Below are 23,280 nucleotides of genomic sequence, written 5' to 3'. Positions count from 1 at the left end.
AATAAAGAGAAGAGCTGTAAATAATTGGAGATAAGGAGATTTTCATGCCTCCCGTTCAGCAGTCATACACTACTGATTTGGTAGATGGACTGGAGTCTTGCCAATCGATCAATCCATCTCTAGAGCCAATGTGTTTTAAAAAAATATATATATCTATTATTTGACATCTGTATTAGATCATCTTTTATGGCAAAGAATAATAATTTAAGAAGAACTCCCTTTTTCTGATTATGTAATTCCAACTTGCCTTACAAAGAATGGGTGAACTCTGAATATTGGTACTAAATTTTAAATTAATAGTGTTCAGGATTCCATTTAAAAAAGGTTATACATAACTAAGTACTCCACAACATATGTAGAAAAATCTATTCAATCTTTTTACATTTAGGGAATAGCCCATTTTTATCTGCCAAAATGTAAATATACTGGAGAAACTGGGAAATATATAGCAGGAAGTTGGGGGAACATTTACTAGTATTTCTTACAAAATTCTGCTATGCGACCCAACTCTTTGCTAATAAGTTGTTGCCCTAATATTCAGTGCCCCTGATTTTTGCTTTACTGTAAATTGATCATGTTGAGACTTCAACCTTTTTAATTTTTGAGTTGCACATAACAATACATTCATTCCATGCTAAAATTTTAGACAAACTTTCAGTGCTCTAAAAATTATTTTTGAAACTCAAATAGGACAATGCAACAAAATATAAATAATAGCTAGAAATGAGTGAATATATTCGAGTCAAATTGAATTATACTTGAATTTGACAAAAAATCTGCATCCGCGGATTTAGCAAAATGGCAACCAGCAGCCCCCATTTTTCTGAACCATAAAGGACCATTAAAATGTTAAAAAAATATAATAAAATCCTTATACTCATCTCATTGCTGACCTCTCCTGCCCCTCTGCTCACCGTCCCGGACATCATTGGAGACATAAATCCCCTCCTAGCATGAAAAGCCCTGGGATTTAAGCTCTAGTGGCAGTGATCAGACGATGACAGTAAGGAGCGGAGGGGCAAGTCAGTTCAGTAGTAGGAGGATTATTTTGCTTTTTACATCTTACATTTATTATGATCTGGGGTCGGGAGAGATACCATAATAAGGGATAAGGGAAACCACTAGGTTTACAGTAATATTATTATGTACAATAAGCCCCTAAAAAGCTATTTCTCCATTAGCAATAGCATATGCTTTTTATGCCTAAAATATTTCAGTCATATGACCATATTATGGATCTATAATAAATATAAAATCGTGATATGTATCGTGACATATCAAATTATAAAAATGATCTATTCTAGAAGCATTTATTCAATGGTAAAATATAGTGTCTTCTGGAAGCACCATGTAGCAGCACAAAGATCACTAAGCAGGTCAGTAATCGAGGCCTTTGGATCTCCATGTAATGCCCTACAGACTTGTTCCATGAGCTTTAATTAAAGTTTATAATATACTATACATATTTATCACAATTGTTTCACAACAGAAAACAACCATGAGTGAATTGCCATATATAAATATATTTGATTGAAAATCTTAGTTATTATGAAAATAATATAATATTCAATACTATAATATAACAATTATAAAATATAATTAAATTGAGTTTAATTATGTTTTTATGACCATGTGTAAAGCATATATATTGTGAACGAGGCAATGTTTTTATAAACTCACTCATTTACCTTTAACTTCCCTCTTTACACCATTACCTGCTGTACAAGATGTGTTGGACAGTCCCATGGTGGTAGTGGAAATGCTTTGGTCAGTTTCATAAAGATCAAAATTACCACTGGATAATGAAAGCTGAAAAAGAGAAAGATCCAACTCTTACACTGTGATATAAAACAATTTTTATAATATTGTAACATAAAATGTAAATATACAGTATAAAGATCTTATATTAATGCTAACCCATTTATTAAATATACTATTTCTATCCTTGCTTATTTAGCGCCAATATATTCTGCAGCGCTTTTCAGACTTCGCAATTACTGTCCCCATTGGGGCTCACAATCTAAATTCCCTATCAGTAAGGAGTGTGGGAGGAACCTGGAGAACCCGGAGGAACCCATGTAAACATGGGGAGAAGGTACAAACCATGCAGAAAGTAAAATTTCCAGGCAACTCCAACAGCGAAATATAGTAAGCAGGCATTCATTTATTTTTATTATTTTTTAGATTCTATTTTTTTATATGTAGTACCAGCCAAGCGAATGAGATTCCTGAAATCTCAAGCTCACGTTCCTTAAATCTTTTTGCAGATTTGAAGCAACCTTTACCTTTAACATGCTTGTCTATAATTTTCTTTCTAATCTCCTGAGACAACTCTCTCCCTTTGCGTCCTCTGGTCCATCTTGGGTGTGTTACTCACTGTGCTGTTTGTTGACATGGTGTGTATCTGTAGTTGTATATACAGGCTCATTGACTGATTACAAGATTGTAGACACCTGTGATGCTAATTAGTGGACACAACTTGATTTAACATGTCCTTTTGTCACATTATTTTCAGGGGTGCCATCATTTCTGTCCAGGCCTATTTCATGAGTTTAATTTTTTTTTTAAATCCTGTGGAAGCAGGGTTGAAAAGCAATGTCTGACTTTCATTTGTTCATTTTCATAGATTTTTAATTTAATATTACTTTTGTCAGATTCAAGTTATTTCTTTGACCATTGTGGGGTTGTCTTTCATTAAACGAGGGGTACCAACAATTTTGATCACGTGTGTACATGGGAAATAAATGCAAGCAAAAAAATTATTATCAAAAACATGTGGCAAAAGCACAGTATTTTATTCAGCGTTTTGTTGCCAATACATCAGTATTGAAAAATCTGCTGCAAATATACTGAACATGTGCACATACCCTCATGATTGCTAGAATTTTACCTAACCAAGAGTTGTGCCATGACCCATTAATTTTAGGCATTGACTCATGCATTTACTATAAATTACATTAACCCTATCTCTTTGATGACATTTACGGTGCACATATGATAGAAGGCGCCAGGAAGTATATGGAGCAGACTAAGGTGCTGAGCTTGTGCCATATGCAAAGTTAACAGAAAAACAAAACCCCAGAAAACATCCCAAATTTTGTAGAATTGTTTTTTTTCATTCCATCCCACAAATACTTTTTAAATGCACTATATCAAACCTGGGCAAAATGTGGCCCGTGAGCCACATTCGACCCTCTGACTGTTTCAGTCCGACAGGTTAAAGGTGTTTTTCAGGTGACAAGTTCCCTTTAATAGTGAGCAGAATTAATTTCAGCCTATTGGTTCAGCCATCCACAACAGTCATGGTCTCTCAGTTGACCCCTCAGGAAAATTAATTGCCTACCCCTGCACTATCAAGGGCTCATTTGTCTATGCTAAAGATTTTTTTAAAAGGTATAGCTCTTGATTGGAAGGATTAAAAACTAAAAACGTTGCTGCTAAAAGTCCTGCCTTGGCTAATTCTTGTTTATGTCCTTTCACTGTATACTGAGTATATCTTCCTATGTCAGTTTTTTTTACTACTGCACTTTGTTCATATTAGCGTCCCGGCTTCCATTCATAATAACATCAAAATAGCTATGATGGATCCTATTGACATATGAAGTTTACCTCTAGTTTCCAGTATTTTTGATTAGAAGAATAAAAATACAAACAACATTATTCTTGCCACAAAAATTTTCAAAACCTTTGACAATAAAGCAAAAACAATGTCTATAGTGCATTCACACTTAAAATATGTAGCTTTATGGCAAATAGTAAATGATAAATGAAAAATTAGCATATTTTAAGTTTCAGAGTTTGCTCACACTGCTGCATATTCATGTTATTATGCTAATGACAGCCGGCTCAAACTCTGTCGGAGTTTGACCTGAGTGTCATCCTACTGTGATCCGATTCTCTCGCATGAGAGAATTTCAGCACAGGTGCAGAGAAGACGGATAACTTAATTTCTCCATCTTCTCTATTGTCTCTGTGTATGTACATCGGACTGAATTCGGATGACACCAGAGTGCAATCTGACGTTTCACAAGTACCCATAGACGTGTATGGGTGCGTGTGATATGATTATCGCAGCATGCTGCAATTGCTTTTTTATGACGAATCGGCATGGGAAAAAATCGCAGATCTGCACTGCCCCATAGTATAACATTGGGCCAGTGCTATCTGATAAAACATCGAATAGCACTCGGCCATGTCATACGCTAGTGTGAGCGTACCGTCAAACTAGATTAAGTTCTGCAAGCTCCATGACAATTTATCTGTCAGGAGGTTGTGGAGTGTGGAGCGGACTGAGAAGCACAGAATAGATCCTGGCTAGGTTTGAGCGAATCCTAACTGTAAAGTTTGGGGGTTCATACAGGACACCTAGTGTCCAGTACTGAACTCCAAACACTGACTTTTTACTGGAAGTTCATTTCACTGTTCAGGTTTAATGCCGAATAAAGTTTGTTGAAAGGCTGCAGAGCAGCCAATCAACAGGCTTTTAGGCTGTGGGTACTTCTGGAGCCATCACAGCCATGCCAAGTACAGGAATGGTCACATGGATTACAGCGGGGGGCATCTCCGGACAGGTGAGTATAAGGCTTTTATTATTTTATTCTTATTTTTACACAGGGACACTGTGGGAGCAGACACTACTACCCTCAACAGTAGAAGTGACGGCCCTGTTCACATATGCAGCTCCTCTGCTTTCACTGGTGTGACTTTCCTGGTGCAGCCGTCTCCCAACTCCTCTCTTCCTGGCCATTGGAGGCAGTCTCTCAAGCCATGGATAGGGGGGTCCAGACCTCATCTGTTGGCAGGTGACGTCGGGTTCCGCGAACTCACTCAGCACCGCAAGCAGGTTCCGACTCTCCTCAGTAGGCACAGCACTCGGGGCACATCTGTGAGGGATCGGGAGCTCATCCACTGGTGTCTGGCTGTGGCACCTTGCAGGCCTCTGGCTTAGGCCTGCCACGCGGGGCTTCTCAGCACGTAGGGAGCATGTCTGCTCCTCTCTGCTGCTTGGCGCCAAAACCACCTCAAGCTTGGCACGCTGGCCTCTTATACCCAAGAACTCCTTCTTGGAAGTCACCTGACTGGATCCAGCATCTAAATCTGCTCCCCCTTCAACTTCCCTTGCACATCTTGGTTCCGTTTGACTGTGTCTGACCAGCAGATGGCAATCTCTCTCCATCTTTGAAGCATCCTGTAAGAATTCTCTTGAAGGCTCTCTTGCCTCTACTACACCTGTAGAAGTACTGTGCTTAAAAAAAAAACCTTTTTTTACTCTACAGCCATGTCTGTAGGAGTACTGTGCCGAATAACCACTTCAAAACATGAGGAGAGCGTCAAATAGGGGATGTGGATGTGGCCGTGGTGCTGTTGGTGGTGTAACTGCTGCAGGGAGAGGACGTGATCGTCTGTGCCTGATATGTACCCAAATGAAACACCTTCCTCTGGTGCACACAAGTAACAGGACGTTTTGCATAATTTCATAGGGCTTAGTACCGCTGCACAAGTGGTCAGGCCAAAACATGTTGAGGTGGTTTTAGTTTGAATGTCTGAGAGTGCCTTCAGTTCCTTCACATTATCTTTCTCCTGGTTCCCTGCCTGCTGAAAGCACAGAGTTGGCCCCTGCGGACCATGGTCATCTGGGTTCCACCTCATCCCCTTGCAAATCAGCCAAGCATTCTCAGCCTCAAGTCATGCAGCAGTCACTTCTGTTTTTTGATGATACCACTGGCTGTGGTTCCGTGGGCCATCCACGTGGCCCTGCACCACAAGTGGAAGAGATTGAGTGCACTGATACCCAACCACTTGTTTAGTTGGTAGATGAGGACGTGGGAGGATTAGTGCATGCAGTGACCAGACCACCGCACCACATCTCTAATGATAATGAAACACAAGTGTCAATTGCTGCGTCTTTCTGCAATATGCAGACTGACAAGGAGGGAAGAGGTAAGGAGTGGGTGGAAGCGGGGGATGATGAGGTCCTAGACCCCACATATAGTGAAGGCCATCCGTGTGACATGTGAAGTTCAGAGGAAGAGGAGGTGGCCACGCTGCCCCAGCTGCACAGCAAAAGAGGGAGCAAGGTGCAAAAGCAGAGCTGCTGCCCCCTAACCGGTACGTTGGCTGCTACTGCTCACTGCGCCAGCGAACTGAGCACACCAAAGCCAGCTCAAAGGAAATCCCTGGCATGGCATTTTTTCAGGCCATATGCTGATGACAAGAGACGGGGGGTTTGCACACTGTGCCTCAGAACATGAAGTGAGGCAACAATGTTCTGAACCTGAGCTCCACCTAAATGTTGAAGCATCTGAATTCAAAGCACAAACTGCAGTGGAGTACAAACCTAAAAAAACAGGAAAAATCTGAGGCTCCTCCTGCTTCGTTTTCTGCTGCGGTCTCGGCCTCCTTCTTCCTATCCCAATCAACAGGGCCACCTGGGTCACTGCAAAGAGAGGATATGACAGCACCATCAGCAGTGTCACCGAGCATCTCCACACTGTCCCATGGAAGCGTTCAGCTGTCCATCTCCAAAACACTAGAGAGAAAGAGAAAGTGCTCTCTACCTACCCACGAGCCATCATCCTGAGTGACAGCATTTCAAAATTTCTGGCCTTTAAAATGCTGCAATTCCGGCTGTGGAGACTGACAGTTTTAAACAACTGCTGGAGGTGGCTGTCTTACAGTATGTGGTTCCCAGCCACCACTACTTTTCCAGGCGAGCCATCCCTGTTCTGCACACACATGTTGCAGACAAAATCAGGTGTGCAATGTGCAACTCCATCAGTGGCAAGGTCCACATAACCACAACACATGGAGCAGTAAGCATGGGTAGGGTCATTATATCTCCCCACTGGGTAAATGTAGTGGCGGTTGAGCCTGAAGCAGAAGGCGTTCTGGCGCCTGTCTTACTGCCACCTAGGATTGCTGGATGTTTTACTGTCCATGTTGCATCCTCTTCCTACTCCGGTTCCTCCACCACATCCTCATTCGGTTAAGGTAACAGCTGCACCACCAAATTCAGCGCAGCCAGGGGAAAATTACAGCAGGCTGTTCTGAAACTCATCTGTTTGGGGGAAAGATCCCACAGCATTCAGAAGCTGTGGACGGGGATCAAACAACATACAGATGAGTGGTTGGTTTGTGATAACGGGAAAAATCTTGTAAAAGCTCTGGGCCTAGTCGGTTTGATGCACATCCCCTGCCTGGCGCATGTGCTGAATTTGGTGGTGCAGAGCTTCCTTAAAAGTTACTCCGATATGTCAGAGCTTCTGCTGAAAGTGCGGGCTGTCGGCGTCCTCACCCTGCTGCTCGCCTTTCTTCGTTACAGGGTCACTTCTGCCTTCCCCTTCGCCACGTCATATGTGACATACCCACAAGGTATATGCATATGCTGGAGAGTCTGTGCGAGCAGCAGCAGAAAATAGTGGAGTTTCAGCTGCAGTACACATGGGTGAGTCGCTATGCAGAACAACACCACTTCACCACCGAGTGGGCCTCCATGTAGCACGTGTACTCCACCAACATAGCCAGAGCTAATGACACTATCATCAGCGTTACTATCCCATTTCTATGCCTGCTTGAAAAAACGCTTGAGGTGATGATGGATGAGGTGGTGGCACAGGAGGAAGAGGAGGAGGAACAGGGAGCATTCACACCATTATCAGGCCAGTCGTCCACACAAGGCTCGGAGGGTTTGGTTCCTGTACCAACAGCGGCCAGGTATATAGCTGTACAACCAGGGCACATTTTTTGAGGATGAGGAGGAGGAACCTTTTTCACAGCAGGGTGGCGCTCAAAGCAGCTCATGGACATCACTGGAGCATGGCTGGGGGGATACAGAGTACCCAGACGATATACCTTCCACCACGACAGCTTGCCGTTGTCTCTGGGCATCCTGGCACACATGAACCAATGCATGCTGCTGTGCCTGCGCAATGACCGCCGAGTTGCCCGTATTGTTGCTAGTGCTGATTACTGGGTGGCCATAATGCTAGATCCCTGCTACAACGACAACGTACCATCCTTACTTCCATCACTGGAGCATGATCGGAAAATGCAGTAATACAAGCTCACACTGATAAAAGCACTACTGAAGGTGTTCCCACCTGACAGCGGGGGCTCAGTGGAAGAACAGGGCAGAGGAGGAGGAGGAAGTCGCCAATGCAGCTGGGACACTTGTACCACCTTGGAAGGTAGGGTTAGCATGGCCGAAATGTGAAAAACCTTCCTCAGCACGCAACAACATCCAGCAACACCATCTGATATGGTCCATATTAGCTGGAGGCAGCATTTCAACAACATGGTGGAAGAGTACATGTAAATACGTCTCCATGTACAAAGTAATGGGTCTGCCCCATTTAACTTCTCGCCTCCAAATTGGACACATGATGTAAGCTTGCCCTTTATGCCTTAGAGGTGCTGGCCTATCCTGCATCAAGAGTACTGTCTAAACATTTGTTTAGCACGGCAGGGGGTGTGATCATACACAGGTGCATAATCCGAACCTCGCACCTCCGTCTCCAAGACTTCTCTCGTGCTGGGCCAGTTCTCTGGAATGCACTACCCCAGGCGATCCGACTGATGGCTAGCCCCCATATCTTCAAGCGCACTTTAAAAACCCATCTCTTTAAACAAGCCTACCACCTTAACTACTCAGTAAATTAACATTCCCCTGTTCCCTCCTTCTAAATATCATTCAGAATCTGTTCCCTACTCTTCATCTGTCTCCACACCCTCCATGCACAAGATAACTGCACTCGGTACTCTAGTATTGCACTTAAACATACAGGCTGATGACCGGATCATACAGCTTTATATGAAAATCCCTATTTATTATAATTGCTAGACCTGAAATAACAAGCACTTTTCACCTATTGTGTCCCCCCATTTCCTTGTAGAATGTAAGCTTGCGAGCAGGGACCTCACTTCTAATGTAACTGTTTAAACTGTCCTTAAATTGTATTGAATTTATTGTTTGTACATGTCCCCACTTAATTGTAAAGTGCTGCGGAATATGTTGGCGATATATAAATAAAAAATTATTATTATTATTATTCCTTTTCCAGCCCCCTAGCCCTTACTAAGACCATTTTACAGCCATTTTGGGTCCCCATTAACTTCTATTGGGTTCGGGATCAAGATCAGCTCAAGTTCTGATGCCCGAACCAAACTTTGAAATACAGTTCGACAGAATCCGACAAACCCGAACATCCATGGGTCCACTCATCCCTATTCGTGGCTGTTTTATACAGACAAAATCTGTCTCTATCAGCAGCATTCAGACTTACCTACTGAAGGTTCCCTTCACTGCCATTTTGATACTCCTGTAAAGCCACAACAGACCATGATTTGTCCTTTACTTAGAGAAGTTTTCCCATGAACAACATAAATTTTAATCAACATTTTAATTGATAGATCTTTAAATATAATAAGTTCCACAATTGGATGTGTTTAAAAAAATGTTTCTGTGCTGAGATAATCCTATAAATGTGCCCCTGCTGTGTACTGTGTATTGACTGTGTCTGACCATGCAGGGAAATGTTGTTATCATACCACATCTCCTGGGCAGGGGAGGAACAAAAGAGAGGATACAGACAGGACAGCATGTGATCTCAAATGATGCTTTCTTTGAAGTAAAATATTGCTTAAAAACAGGCAGTGAACTATTTTGCCTCTCAAAAAGTATCATCTGTGATCCTACGCTGTCCTGTCGGTTTACTCTTTTGCTTTCTTCCCTGCCCAGGAGCTGTGGTATGATCGGATCATGTTCCTGCATGGTATGGGGATTAGCTCTGGTAGGCAATGGCAGGAACGCCGTATAGAGGCTCACTTAGGTTTTCAGTCCAAGCTCACTCTTATATTCACACTGGCAGCAAAAAAAACACAGTCTTACATGAGACAAAGCAAAAGTCCAGCTTGTTTAAGCAATGTAGGTTGGGGCCCAGACATGCCAGTCTGTTAAGGTCTTTTGATGACACAAAACATCACTCAGCTATTTCCCAACAAAAACACACACTGAAGATTTATGGCTGTCTTTTTATGCTGTCCTAAGTCCTTCAACTGTGCAATCTGAGCATTGCCTCAAAAACCTGGAATAGCAGAGAAGGTTCAGGCCATGCCTGACCTCCTTCCATGCTGTTGACCAGTGCAAGAGGCACTTGCTAGAAGGAATAGATCTCCCATTCAGCACCATACCCCTCACAGCATCACAACGGTAAGACACAGCCATTACACAGTATATAGCTAGACACATTTATAAGATTATATCAGCACAGGGAAAAAAATGTAAACACATCCAATTGTTGAACGTAATATTATTCAAAGATCTCTTAATTAAAATGTACTTTGTTTGTGGGAAAATCCCTTTAAGTATTGCAATAAATAGAATAAGTGATCAAATGAACACATGTTCATGTCCACTATGTGGATTTAAAAATAAAGTGTAAAATAAAAACATGGTTCTAGAAAAAAAATAATGGCCAAAAGTGTTGGCACCCTTGAAATTATTCCAGAAAATGAAGAATTTCTCCCAGAAAACTATTGCAATTTCACATGTTTTGTTATACACATTTTTATTGTGTGTGTATTGTAACAACACAAAAAAAACTGAGAAAAAAAGTAGACAAAGTAGACATCATTTCACACAAAACCCAAAAATGGGCTTGATAAAATTTTTGGCACATTTCCAAAAATGTAGGTAAACAACTTTGTTTCAAGCATGAATGCTTGTTCAAACTAACCTGTGGCAAGTAACAGGTGTGGACAATATGAAAATCACACCTGAAACCAGATAAAAAGGTAGAAGTTGACTCAGTCTTTGCATTGTTTGTCTGTGTGTGCCACACTAAGAATGGAGAACAGAAAGAGAAGAAGAGAAATGTCTGAGAACTTGAGAACCAAAATTATTGAAAAATATAAACAATCTCAAGGTTTTCAAGTCCATCTCCAGAGATTTTGATCTTCCCTTGTCCCTGGTGTACAACATAATCAATAAATTTTCAACCAATGCCAATGTAGCTGATCTCGCTGGACATGGACGGCAGAGAAAAATTGATGAAAGGTTGCAACGCAGGATAGTCTGGATGATGGATAAGCAGACGCAATCAAGTTAAAAAGAAATTCAAGCTGTCCTGCACCAGTGCATCAGTGTCAGCGTGAACTATCCATTGACATTTGAATGAAATGAAACGCTATGGCAGGAGACCGAGGAGGACCCCAATGCTGACACAGAGACATAAAAAAATCTAGACTGCAGTTTGCCAAATTGTATGTAAGACAAAATCCTTCTGGGAAAGGGTCTTGTGAACAGATGAGACCAAGAGAGAGCTTTTTGGCAAACCACGTCTTTCTACTGTTTACCGAAAAAGGAATGAGGCCTACAAAGAAAAGAACACAGTACCTACAGTCAAATATGATGGAAGTTCATAGATGTTTTGGGATTGTTTTGCTGCCTCTGGCACTGGGTGCCTTGACTGTGTGCAAGGCATCGCATCATAAAATCTGAAGATTACCAAAGGATTTTGGGTTACAATGTAGTACCCATTGTACTATGAAGCACCCAGAAATGGATGGAAACAAAGCGCTGGAGAGTTCTGAAGTGGCCAGCAATCAGTCTAAATCCCACTGAACACCTGTGAAGAGATCTTAAAATTGCCATTGGGACAAGGCACACTTCAAATATGAGATACCAGGAGCAGTTTGTAAAAGAAGAGTACTCCAAAATTCCAGTTGAGAGGTTTAAGAAGCTTGTTGATGGTTATAGGAAGCTATTGATAGCAGTTATTTATTGTAAAGGTTGTGAAGCCAAATATTAAGTTGAGAGTGCCAATAATTTTGTCTGGCCCATTTTTGAGGATTTGTGTGAAATTATTTCCAATTTACCTTTTTTTCTCCGTCTGTACTGTATTTTTCGGACTATAAGACGCACTTTCTTCCCCCAAAATTTTGGAGGAAAGTGGGGGGTGCGTCTTATAGTCCGAATACTATATACGTGGCTGTGCATGGTGGTGGATGTGGGGGAGCGGCAACGGGGGATCAGCGGGGCACAGGTGACAGGAGGCCTGCTTCAGCCTACCCTGTGCCCACTACTAAAGAAAATGAATATTCCCTGCTCCCCTCACCCATGGGCGTGGAGAGCAATGAATATTCATGTTTCTTAAAAGCCGACACACTGGAGCCGCAACGCGGCTCCTGCTGCTGCTCTGTGGTCTGTGTGCCTGCTATTAAAGCTCATGAATATTCCCTACAACCCACTCTCATGGGGTTGTAGCGAATATCCATGGTCTTTAATAGCAGGCACACTGACCACAGAGCGGCAGCAGGAGCCGCGCTGTGGTACAGTGTGCCGGCTATTGAACAGATTGAATGATCACTGCTCCCCACGCACAGAGTCCCACGTGGGGAGCAGTGACTATTCCAGCACAGCGTCTCACACTGTGTGAGGGCGCATGGCAGGGACACCATGCGCGCCCTGCCTTGTGCGCCCTGCCATGCACGGCTCACACAGTGAGAGTGTCGGCAGCAGATCGGGACAGCGCTGGAGGAGAGAGGAGGTGAGTATGATTGTTTATTTTTTTTTGTAGGCAAAATGATGGGGGCTCAAGGGGTGCTATGCATACCAGGATGGGGGCTCAGAGGGTGCCATGCATACCAGGATGGGGGCTCAAGGAGTTTTTTTTTACCACACAATGAAAGCTTTTAGAGCAAAGACAAAAAAAACACTGATGAAATTGATGGCTTATTTCGCCATTTAAGACACATGGAACTTTTTTTCAGCACATTATATGGCAAAGTGAGTGGTGACATTCAAAATTCAACTCATCCCATGAAAAAAACAGTTATGTTGATGGAAAAATAAAAAGGTATGGTCTTTAAGGGATCAATTTAGAACAAATGTATTTTCATACTTATAGAATATACAATTTATTAAAATAAATAAATAATTACCTAGCATTCAATAAATGTTTATTTCATTATCACCTCCTTTATGTGTGTTAATTTTGGTTATTTTATTATTCCTAGCAATATATAATCAATAGAAATTATCTTGAATAATGTTTCTATCACAGGGAGATACCCTGAATCTATTCTTTTTATATATCAGACATACTTTACATGACTTGCCATGTTGAATGCCCCAACATTGAGACGAGTAATTCATTTATGAATTCATCTAACACTAATATGTACAAAATAACACATCCCATCACCTGCAACACTGTAGGAGTAATCTACAGTGCTAGATGTCTATGTAATAAGATGTATGTGGGTCTCATGACAGGGGAACTGCGCAGAAGAATGCAAGAACATGTAATAATTTTTATTTCTATAGCGCCAACGTATTCAACAGTACTTTACATTTTACAGGGGACTTGTACAGACAATAAAGACATTACAGAGTAACACATAATTTAACAGATACCAAGAAGAGTGAGGGCCCCACTCTTAAGCTTACAACCTATGAGGACATAAGGGAGACATGAAAGGTAAGTGGTAAAAAGTGCTTGTAGTGTATGGTCCAGCCATCAATAAATAAATAGGGTAATCACATAACACAGCATGAACCGGTCACCAGCCAGTATTTGAATAAGTGCAGATACAAAGTGCTATTAAGTGCATGAAGTGTGTGTGAACAGATGCTATGAGGGATTAGGTTTTCAAGAAAATTTTGGAAGGGCAGAACTTGGAATAGTTACATAAGTGAGGTAAGGCGATAGGCCAGTCTAAAGAAGTGCATTTTTAGGGCACGCTAAAAACTGTGTATATTGGGAATTAATCAAATTGTCCTGGGTTGTGCCTTCCAGAGGAGTGGCGCAACTTGCGAGAAGTATTGGAGATGGAGTGGGAGATTTGGAATATTGAGGATGTAAGTCTTAGGTCATTAGCGGAATGGAGGGCATGAGTAGTGTGTTAGACAGAGATGAGGGAGAAGATGTAAAGTGGTGTAGAACTGTGGAGAGCTTTGTGGGTGAGAGTGATAAGTTTATATTGGACTCTATAGTGGATGGGTAACCAGTGCAATAGTTGGCACAGGGTATAGGCATCAGTGTAGTGGTTAGAAAGGAATATGATCCTGGCTGCTGCATTCAGGACGGATTGGAGAGGGGAGAGTTTAGTAAGAGGGAGACCTATTAGTAGAGAGTTGCAGTAGTCCAGACGAGAATGGATAAGAGCAACAGTAACAGTTTTTGCAGAGTCAAATGTAAGGAAAGGTCGAATTCTAGAGATGTTTATAAAGTGTAGATGATATGAGCAAGCGAGTGATTGGATGTGGGAAGTGAAGGAATGATCTGAGTCAAATATTGGTAATGGTAAGTAATGGTAGAACCACAGAAGGAAATGGCAATATTGAGATTGGGAAGGTTAGTAGAGGGAAGAATCACAAGGAGTACAGGACATCCAATCGGCAAAGGATGCTGACCACACCACTGAATTAAAGACTCTACCTCGACATTTCAGAGCCTTCCACAATAATCATTCCTCATTGCCAAAGTTGCGTGGTATAGACAGAGTATGGATTAGCAAAAGAGGGGCCATTTGGAAGAAACAACTGGCCCAAAAGGAAGTTCGTTGGATCACCATTATCATACATTATCCTTAAAAGGCCTGAATGAATTAATCAATTAGTTTCTGTTCATTTCTATAAGTCTTCTGATCTATTTTAATTGTGATGTATTTTATGTGTTTTTAATTGTCTTTTATTTTTTCAACCCCCTTTTTTTTTAGTTATTTCACCATATATCATAACCCCTATGTAATTTTCGCCATTCAAGATGGACTCAATGTTTACTATAGAGACCACAGATGCTGACACCACTGGATATTGGCCACCTATCCTGGCAGATATGATTGCTATTTATTATGTATTTATGTATCTATTCTATTTATTATATTTTTTAATATTTATTTTTATTCTATTTTTATTACTATTTTTTCTGGTTTTGTTTTATTTTTCTTTGGTTGACTAATATAATTTTGGTTATTATCCTTATTACGATACATTATTATTATTTTTAAAATTATCTTTCAACAAAACAATCTAATATTGTGTTTCACTCACATTTAATTATTCATTAGTTTGCACCATTAATCACTTCCACATTTTTATTATTTTCACTTTTACCTTCCCTTAACACTTATATAATCAATAAACACTGTATATTTATATGTATATACTTGTATATATATATATATATATATATATATGTGACACCCCAGGGGTCTGGTTGCCACAGTGATAGAGATGTTATGTCTGAGAGCAGGTGGGAGGTCCTTTGGTCAGGGATCCTGTGCATGCCACACCTCCTGCCCAGTCTTGGGAGGGGAAGAACTTCCCCTATATAAACCCGGGGCTGAAGCAGGGTTAGGAGTCAAGGAGAGTAGAGACAAGAAACAGCAGAAGCAATACTACTACGAGTCAGGGGCTGGCAGCTGCAGAGCTCGCCCTGACTGAGAAGCTTTCTTACCGGACCCGGCGTCCGAGGCTGTGGGGACTAACTCTTACCCAGCAGCAGAAGCCGACCGGCAGGGGATTTCAGGTCCTCAGGCCCTGAAACCCGAAGGCACGGTCACACGCGTGGGACCAGCACCGCCATCGTGGAGCGGAAGCCATTAGAAGGCCCCGAGTCACCGGCCATACGGGTGAGCACCACACGGTACACTCAGGGACGTGGGCTACTTATATCCGCTTCTAGCAAGGTAGCCAGAAGAGTACAGTCAGTTTGGGAGGCCTACAACTCCGCCTGGCCAGGGGAGATCCCATCTGCTCAAGGACTGACCAGGCCCCGTTCACTAGCAAGTACTCCGGGAGGGTCTATCGTTGTTACCAGTAAAGACCCTGAATTACACCGCACCGTCTCTGAGTGGTTCCTGCTACCCCCATCATCCACATCTGCTGCCCTGAGGCCATACCCCTCCCGTTGGGGGTTATACCATCTACGCTGCACCATCCATCCACCGGCCTCAGCGGACTGTCCTGCAGCGGCAGCTCCATAGCTGCATTCAACGGGTGGCGTAGTCATCCTGCATCTACCGCTGTTACATCGCCGCTCAGTTTGACTCCCTGGGCACGGACCGGGTCACCGCCACGAGACTACAACCCTCAAGAGATCCGGCTCCGGGTAAGCTCCCGCGTGCGCAACGCAGCGCGACACAGGCCCAGGGGCGCGTCAACTTTGGCGTAGTCGGCAGGATTTCGTGCCCGCAACCACCGGGTACTGCGTGCCTGAAAAAGAGACTTTTCAAACTTACCTGTGGTGAAGATTCCCGCCATCCGGCACCATCTTCAGCCTTCTTCCCGCCATCGGTGAAGTTTCCCGCCATCCGGCGCCATCTTCTGCCTTCTTCCCGCCATCCGTGAATTTTTCCCGCCATTGGACGCCATCTTGAGGACGCCGCGCGGGAAGAAGAGGGGCGTGGACTCCGAAAGCGCGCGAGAACTGAAGCCCCGCCTCACGTCCGGACGTTGCGTAAGGTCCTGGAAGGAGCCCAGCAAACGCCGACGTCACAGGAGCGCGACGGAAGGTCCTCAACCCTGACGATCCACTGCGGAGCCGCGGCCTACGGAAGAGGATCATCGCAAGGTAGGCCACGGTCCACTAGGGGGGAGGAAGATGTCGGATACGGAGGAGAGCTTCACTGCCTCAACCCCCGCCAGCGCTACCGCTGCTGCAGTTATGCCCTTCACCATGCCCTATATCCCGGGAGCAGCTTGGCTACCCCAGTACTCAGGGGAGTCACATACCCTCCATGACTTTAGAGAAAAGCTGGATAGCCTCTTCCAGGTGTACCCCCTCACAGAAGAGCAAAAAGTGAGCATCCTGGTGGCCCAACTAACCGGGGCAGCCAAAAGGGAAGTAAAATCCTGGCCACCTGGGAGGAAGACTGTCGCAGGGATACTAACCCGGCTGAAGGACACCTTTCATACCCGCACCTCAGCCGAGATTAAGCTTAGATTCTACGGGTGCAAGCAGCGAGCGCATGAGAGTATAAGGGACTATGCACTAAACCTACAAGAGGCCCTGAGGGCCATTAAGCAGACCGACCCTGATGGAGTGGGAAACGAGGACAGGCTGTTGACCGAACAGTTTATACAGGGACTGTATTGTAATACCCACCGAACCCAGTTGCGGGCAATGGCCTTACAGGATCCCCATCTGGGCTTTGCACAGTTCAAGGACAGAGCCATCCGGGTGCTCCGAGAACCGGCACCGGGTGGCGTTGTGACCCACAAGCGCCCTGCTATCACTTACCACCAGGAGGCGGCGCCCTTGTCGGCAGGGCCTGTGGGAGCTGATGCGCAGGCTTTGGACAATGACCCGGCTCCAGACCTACACCATCAGGTCCAAGAGCTAGCTAAGAGCGTTGCTGCGCTAACCCGAACTGTGCAGTCTTTACAGGCTTCCACCCCAGGGAAGATCCAGCTGGCATCCGGACCGGAGGACATCCCGTGGCGTCGACCAAGGAGGACCCCACCGGCCAGAGGGAGACCCAGTGACCGATACAGCGAGGACGGACGACCCATCTGCCGCCGCTGCAATCAACCTGGACATATGGCAAGGTACTGTTCTTTAAACGGGCACAACCTGGGGTAGAGGGCCAACCCCCAGGAAAAAGATCACCAGGCCCATCGAACTGGTGCGACAGATATGTGGGAGGACGTCCAGTCTTGCCTGTGGTACTGGATGGCATTCCCATGAGTGCCCTACTGGACACCGGGTCACAGGTCACCACCATCCCGTACGTGCTCTTTAAGCAGTACTGGAATGACTCGGATATTACCCGCTACCCTGACGACGACTTGAGTATCATCGCCAGCAATGGCCAGCCCGTGCCACAGATCGGATTTAAAGAGGTGACCATCAAAATCGGTAGAGTCGAACTGGCAGCACAGGGACTGATCATTGTAGATATTGACAAACATGAGAGTCACCCAAAAATAACTCTAGGAACTAATGTAATTGAAAATTGTCTTGCAGAGGTGATTTTCCTTTTACAGCAGGTTGCCAAGAACGCCAGCTCCGGCGAGCAGCGGGTGCTCCAGAAAGAGATCCGGGCACTGATGCGACGGCAACAGGTGGAACTCTCCGGCGGTGAGATTGGTAGCGTAAGAATGTGTGACCCTTTTCCTATTGCCATGCCCCCAAAAAGTGAAATGATGATTTGGTGCCGGGCAGCTATTGGTCTGAGAGGTAGAGATTACCAGGCAATGGTAGAACCAGTTTACTCGGACAGTAGGCCCACCATTTTGACAGCACGGGGGGTGGTTGATGTATGCCATGGGAGGGTGCCCGTTCGCATAATAAATATCGGGGAGAGGGAAGTGTACCTGCCCCGGTATGCCACGCTAGCCAAATTATATACCATTAACCAAAATTCTATACAATCTGTGGAACCCTTGCCTCCATCTCACCCGGAGGAAGGTAACGGCTCTAAGAAAAACATGGAGGACTGGTGTCAGCAACTACATCTGGGTACTGACTCCACTCCCGCCCACCAGAAACAAGGAGTCTATCGGGTGGTTCAGGAGTACGAGAGAGTGTTCAGTAAACACCCGTTAGACTTCGGGCGAGTCAAGGGGGTAGAACACCACATCCCCACGGGAGACCATCCTCCTATAAAAGAGAGGTATCGACCCGTACCCCCTGCCCACTACCAACACGCCAAGGGGATGCTTAGAGACATGAAGGAGGCTGGGGTGATCAGGGATAGCTGTAGCCCCTGGGCAGCTCCACTAGTCTTAGTCCGAAAGAAAGACAACACCATGAGGATGTGTGTAGATTACCGGAAAATCAATCGTATCACACACAAGGATGCGTACCCCTTACCAAGGATAGAGGAGTCATTGGCTGCTTTAAGATCTGCTAACTTCTTCTCTACCTTGGATCTCACTAGCGGGTACTGGCAGGTTCCTGTAGCAGAGGCGGACCGGGAGAAGACCGCATTCACCACCCCGATGGGACTTAGCGAGTTCACCTGCATGCCGTTCGGACTCTGCAACGCACCGGGAACCTTCCAACGACTAATGGAGTGTTGTCTGGGCCACAGAAACTTCGAGACGGTCCTGTTGTACCTGGACGATGTCATCGTATATTCCAAGACGTATGAGGACCACCTGAAACACCTGGCGGAAGTGTTCGAAGCTCTGGCAAGTTACGGCCTAAAGGTGAAACCCTCCAAGTGTCACCTCCTGAAACCAAAGGTGCAGTACCTGGGACACGTGGTGAGCGCTGACGGAGTGGCTCCCGACCCTGATAAGATCACCGCAATTAAGGAATGGCCAAGCCCCTCCAGCGTAAAAGAAGTGCGGCAGTTCCTCGGGTTGGTAGGCTACTACCGAAGGTTTATTCCCGGTTTCACCAAAAAGGCAGCACCTATGCAGGACCTCCTGATAGGCCAGTCCCGGAAGGCCAAGAACCAGAAGCCGCCCTTCAAATGGGAGGAGCTGGAAGAAGAGTCCTTCCGCCAGCTGAAGATGGCCCTCACGGGGGACGAAATCCTGGCGTACCCGGATTATAGCCAGCCCTTTATCCTCTACACCGACGCCAGTAACATCGGGCTAGGAGCCGTACTGTCCCAGATCCAGCAGGGGAAGGAACGAGTAATCGCCTACGCCAGCCGAAAACTGCGACCCACCGAAAGGAACCCCGAGAATTACAGCTCATTTAAGCTAGAGTTCCTGGCCGTAGTATGGGCAGTCACCGAGCGCTTTAAGCATTACCTCGCTTCTTCCCGGTTCACCGTGTACACGGATAACAACCCGTTGACACACCTGGACACGGCAAGACTCGGTGCCCTGGAGCAGAGGTGGATGGCCCGTCTGTCCAACTACGAGTTCACAATCAAATACAGGACGCTCCAATACCAACGCGGACGCCCTGTCCAGGATGCCCAACCTGCCGGACGGAGGAGAAGATCCGGAGGGACTGGAAGAAGTTGAACTCCCTGCGTTCCACCGTCATGGGACTATCCAGTATTCCCACCGGGTAAGGAGTAAGCAGGCTGCTACGTTGAACCCCTTACCCCACTACAACTGGGCGGAAACGCAAGACAGCGACCCTGCCGTCCGACTGGTGAAGGAGATGCTGACTCGGCCGGAGGCTCGCCTTGAACCAGACGCTCCGGAGGAAGCCAAACAACTATGGGCAGAGAAGAGTCGACTGTTCCTTTACAAAGGGAAGTTGTGCCGCAGAATGGTTAACTCCCGGACACATGAATTACTCTGGCAAGTAGTGGTGCCACGAAGAGACGCAGCCATGGTGATGGAGGCATACCACGAAGGAGCTGGACACTTCGGGTGGAAGAAGCTGGAGTTCCTGCTGCGCGAGCGGTTCCACTGGGTAGGCATGAGGGGAACCATCGAGAAGTGGTGCAGAGACTGTGGCCTGTGCAACCTGAGAAGGAAGGACCGTGCCAGCCAGAAGACTCCCCTGCAGTCCATCGTCACCCGGCAACCGTTGGAACTGGTAGCCTTGGATCATGTAAAACTGACCCCAAGCAGAAGTGGCTACGTCTACGCGTTAACCATCGTGGATCATTACTCCCGGTTTCTGGTTGTCGTCCCCGTCAAGGACTTAACGGCTCAAACAGCAGCTAGAGCCTTCCAGCAGCACTTTTGCCATCCACACGGGTACCCGGACCAAGTGCTGACGGACCAGGGACCTGCCTTTGAAGCGGAGGTCTTCCAGGAATTCTGCAATCTGTATGGCTGCCGGAAGATAAGGACGACACCCTACCATCCGCAAACTAATGGACTTTGTGAGAAAATGAACCAGGTGGTAATGGATCTTCTAAAAACGTTGCCCCTGGAAGAACGCAGTCTGTGGCCTGAGAAGTTGCCCGATCTGGTGGACCTATACAACCACATCCCGGTAGGTTCCACCAACTGTACCCCGGCTTACCTAATGAGGGCAAGACCTGGTAAGTTACCTGTTGACCTGGAAATGGGAGTCCTGACACCCGAGGACACTTCACCAGAAACAGACTGGGACACAGAGAGGCAGCAGCAGTACCGGAGAGTACAGGAGAGCGTGGAGCGAAGTCTCTGTCAGGCTAGGGAAAGACAAGAGAAAACTTACAACCAGTATGCTCCCGCTGTTCCCCTGGTACCCGGAGAGCAGGTCTTGAAGAGGAAGAGACGGCTCCACAAGTTGGACGACCAGTGGGAGAAGGACCCGTACACCGTACTGCCCTCAAGCCACGAGAACCCGAAGGTTTGTACCATCAGTAAAGACGGAGGGGAAACCACAGCCATTGTATCCCGGGACCACCTGAAGAAGTGTCCCGAACAACTGAGGAACCCTGAAGAGGAACAAGAAGACCATCGACCCGTAGAGGAAAGGGAAGATATGGTTAGTACTGTGCTCGGGGACTTCCCTCGGTCTTGGACTCAAGTCAATGGTGCAGTTGTGGTACCCGTACTCACCTTCCTCCAACCAGCATCCCAAACACCTACGGAGCAACAGGTAGAGCTGGAAGAACAGCCGGTCCAGGAGGCAGAAGACTCCACACAAGCAGAACAGGAGGATCAACCCTCTGCTTATAGTGAGCCTGCCGTACCCCTAGTGAGACAAAGAGCCGGTAGACAGCTGCCCAGTTTACCCTTGACAGCTCCTACACCCTGTAGTTCAGGGCCAGACAGTCAGCTCCGTAGGTCCACTAGGGCCACTAGAGGCCAGTTACCCGCACGCTGGAGGATTTGAAGTGTATAAATTGTTTTATTTATGTTTATCTGTGTATTGTTGCTTGTGTATAATTTTGTGTTTCCAGTTATTTTTAGGAATCCTTGGTGGATTTACCGGGAATCCTTGTACATAGTTGGAGCGTAACCCAGGACGGACTAAAGACTGTTAAGGACTCGGGGTAGGACAAACCCCTACGTGGTTACGTCTCCCTGTTTTGGTGAAATGGACACCTTGCTTTTCTTCAAAGACTGCACCCGGTTACGGACATGCCGTAACCAACTTTATATGTTTTTCTTATTGTATTATTATTGTTTTTATCTTGTTATGTTTTTCTAAAATATGTTTAGTCCCGGAGTACTAAATTTCACTAGGGGGGAATGTGACACCCCAGGGGTCTGGTTGCCACAGTGGTCAGGGATCCTGTGCATGCCACACCTCCTGCCCAGTCTTGGGAGGGGAAGAACTTCCCCTATATAAACCCGGGGCTGAAGCAGGGTTAGGAGTCAAGGAGAGTAGAGACAAGAAACAGCAGAAGCAATACTACTACGAGTCAGGGGCTGGCAGCTGCAGAGCTCGCCCTGACTGAGAAGCTTTCTTACCGGACCCGGCGTCCGAGGCTGTGGGGACTAACTCTTACCCAGCAGCAGAAGCCGACCGGCAGGGGATTTCAGGTCCTCAGGCCCTGAAACCCGAAGGCACGGTCACACGCGTGGGACCAGCACCGCCATCGTGGAGCGGAAGCCATTAGAAGGCCCCGAGTCACCGGCCATACGGGTGAGCACCACACGGTACACTCAGGGACGTGGGCTACTTATATCCGCTTCTAGCAAGGTAGCCAGAAGAGTACAGTCAGTTTGGGAGGCCTACAACTCCGCCTGGCCAGGGGAGATCCCATCTGCTCAAGGACTGACCAGGCCCCGTTCACTAGCAAGTACTCCGGGAGGGTCTATCGTTGTTACCAGTAAAGACCCTGAATTACACCGCACCGTCTCTGAGTGGTTCCTGCTACCCCCATCATCCACATCTGCTGCCCTGAGGCCATACCCCTCCCGTTGGGGGTTATACCATCTACGCTGCACCATCCATCCACCGGCCTCAGCGGACTGTCCTGCAGCGGCAGCTCCGTAGCTGCATTCAACGGGTGGCGTAGTCGTCCTGCATCTACCGCTGTTACATCGCCGCTCAGTTTGACTCCCTGGGCACGGACCGGGTCACCGCCACGAGACTACAACCCTCAAGAGATCCGGCTCCGGGTAAGCTCCCGCGTGCGCAACGCAGCGCGACACAGGCCCAGGGGCGCGTCATATATATATATATTCCACATTTTCACTATACACATTCTCAACTATGCATTCCACTGTGATACGAAGAGTTGTCACTTCGTGTCTGGCTTCACGCTGTCTCCTCAGTGTGGTCCAGTGTGGAGTGCTTGCTGACATGACGTACTCCCTGGGTGGCGCACTCCCCAGGTGGATGTAACGTCGGCTCCCTCTTTCCATGCATGGAAATGTGCACTACATACAAGCTGGTAAAACCTCTATTTAATTCAAAACTGTTCGTGATTAGTTCATCATAGTTTAAATATCCTCACATTTCATTTCTTTTT

The 23,280-nt window shown here is 46.0% G+C and overlaps 1 protein-coding gene across 5 annotated transcripts in view; it reads right to left on the bottom strand.

The window, feature by feature from the left end:
* The window catches only part of TFEC (transcription factor EC), a 113,821-nt gene that overhangs the window by 27,329 nt on the left and 63,212 nt on the right, over positions 1–23,280 (bottom strand). For 4 of the 5 annotated variants that reach the window (XM_073651923.1, XM_073651919.1, XM_073651921.1 and 1 more), the window contains one exon: positions 1,689–1,809. In XM_073651923.1, coding sequence (XP_073508024.1) covers positions 1,689–1,809 — 121 coding nt within the window. The remainder of the gene's footprint in view (positions 1–1,688; positions 1,810–23,280) is intronic. The other variant, XM_073651922.1, reaches the window with a different exon arrangement.

This window comes from Phyllobates terribilis, unplaced genomic scaffold, assembly GCF_046119375.1.
Source record: "Phyllobates terribilis strain yellow unplaced genomic scaffold, ASM4611937v1 Scaffold_11__3_contigs__length_659146591, whole genome shotgun sequence".
NCBI lineage: Eukaryota > Metazoa > Chordata > Amphibia > Anura > Dendrobatidae > Phyllobates > Phyllobates terribilis.
Note: the sequence above shows the minus strand (reverse complement) of the source record. Positions and strands in the feature narration are given on the sequence as shown.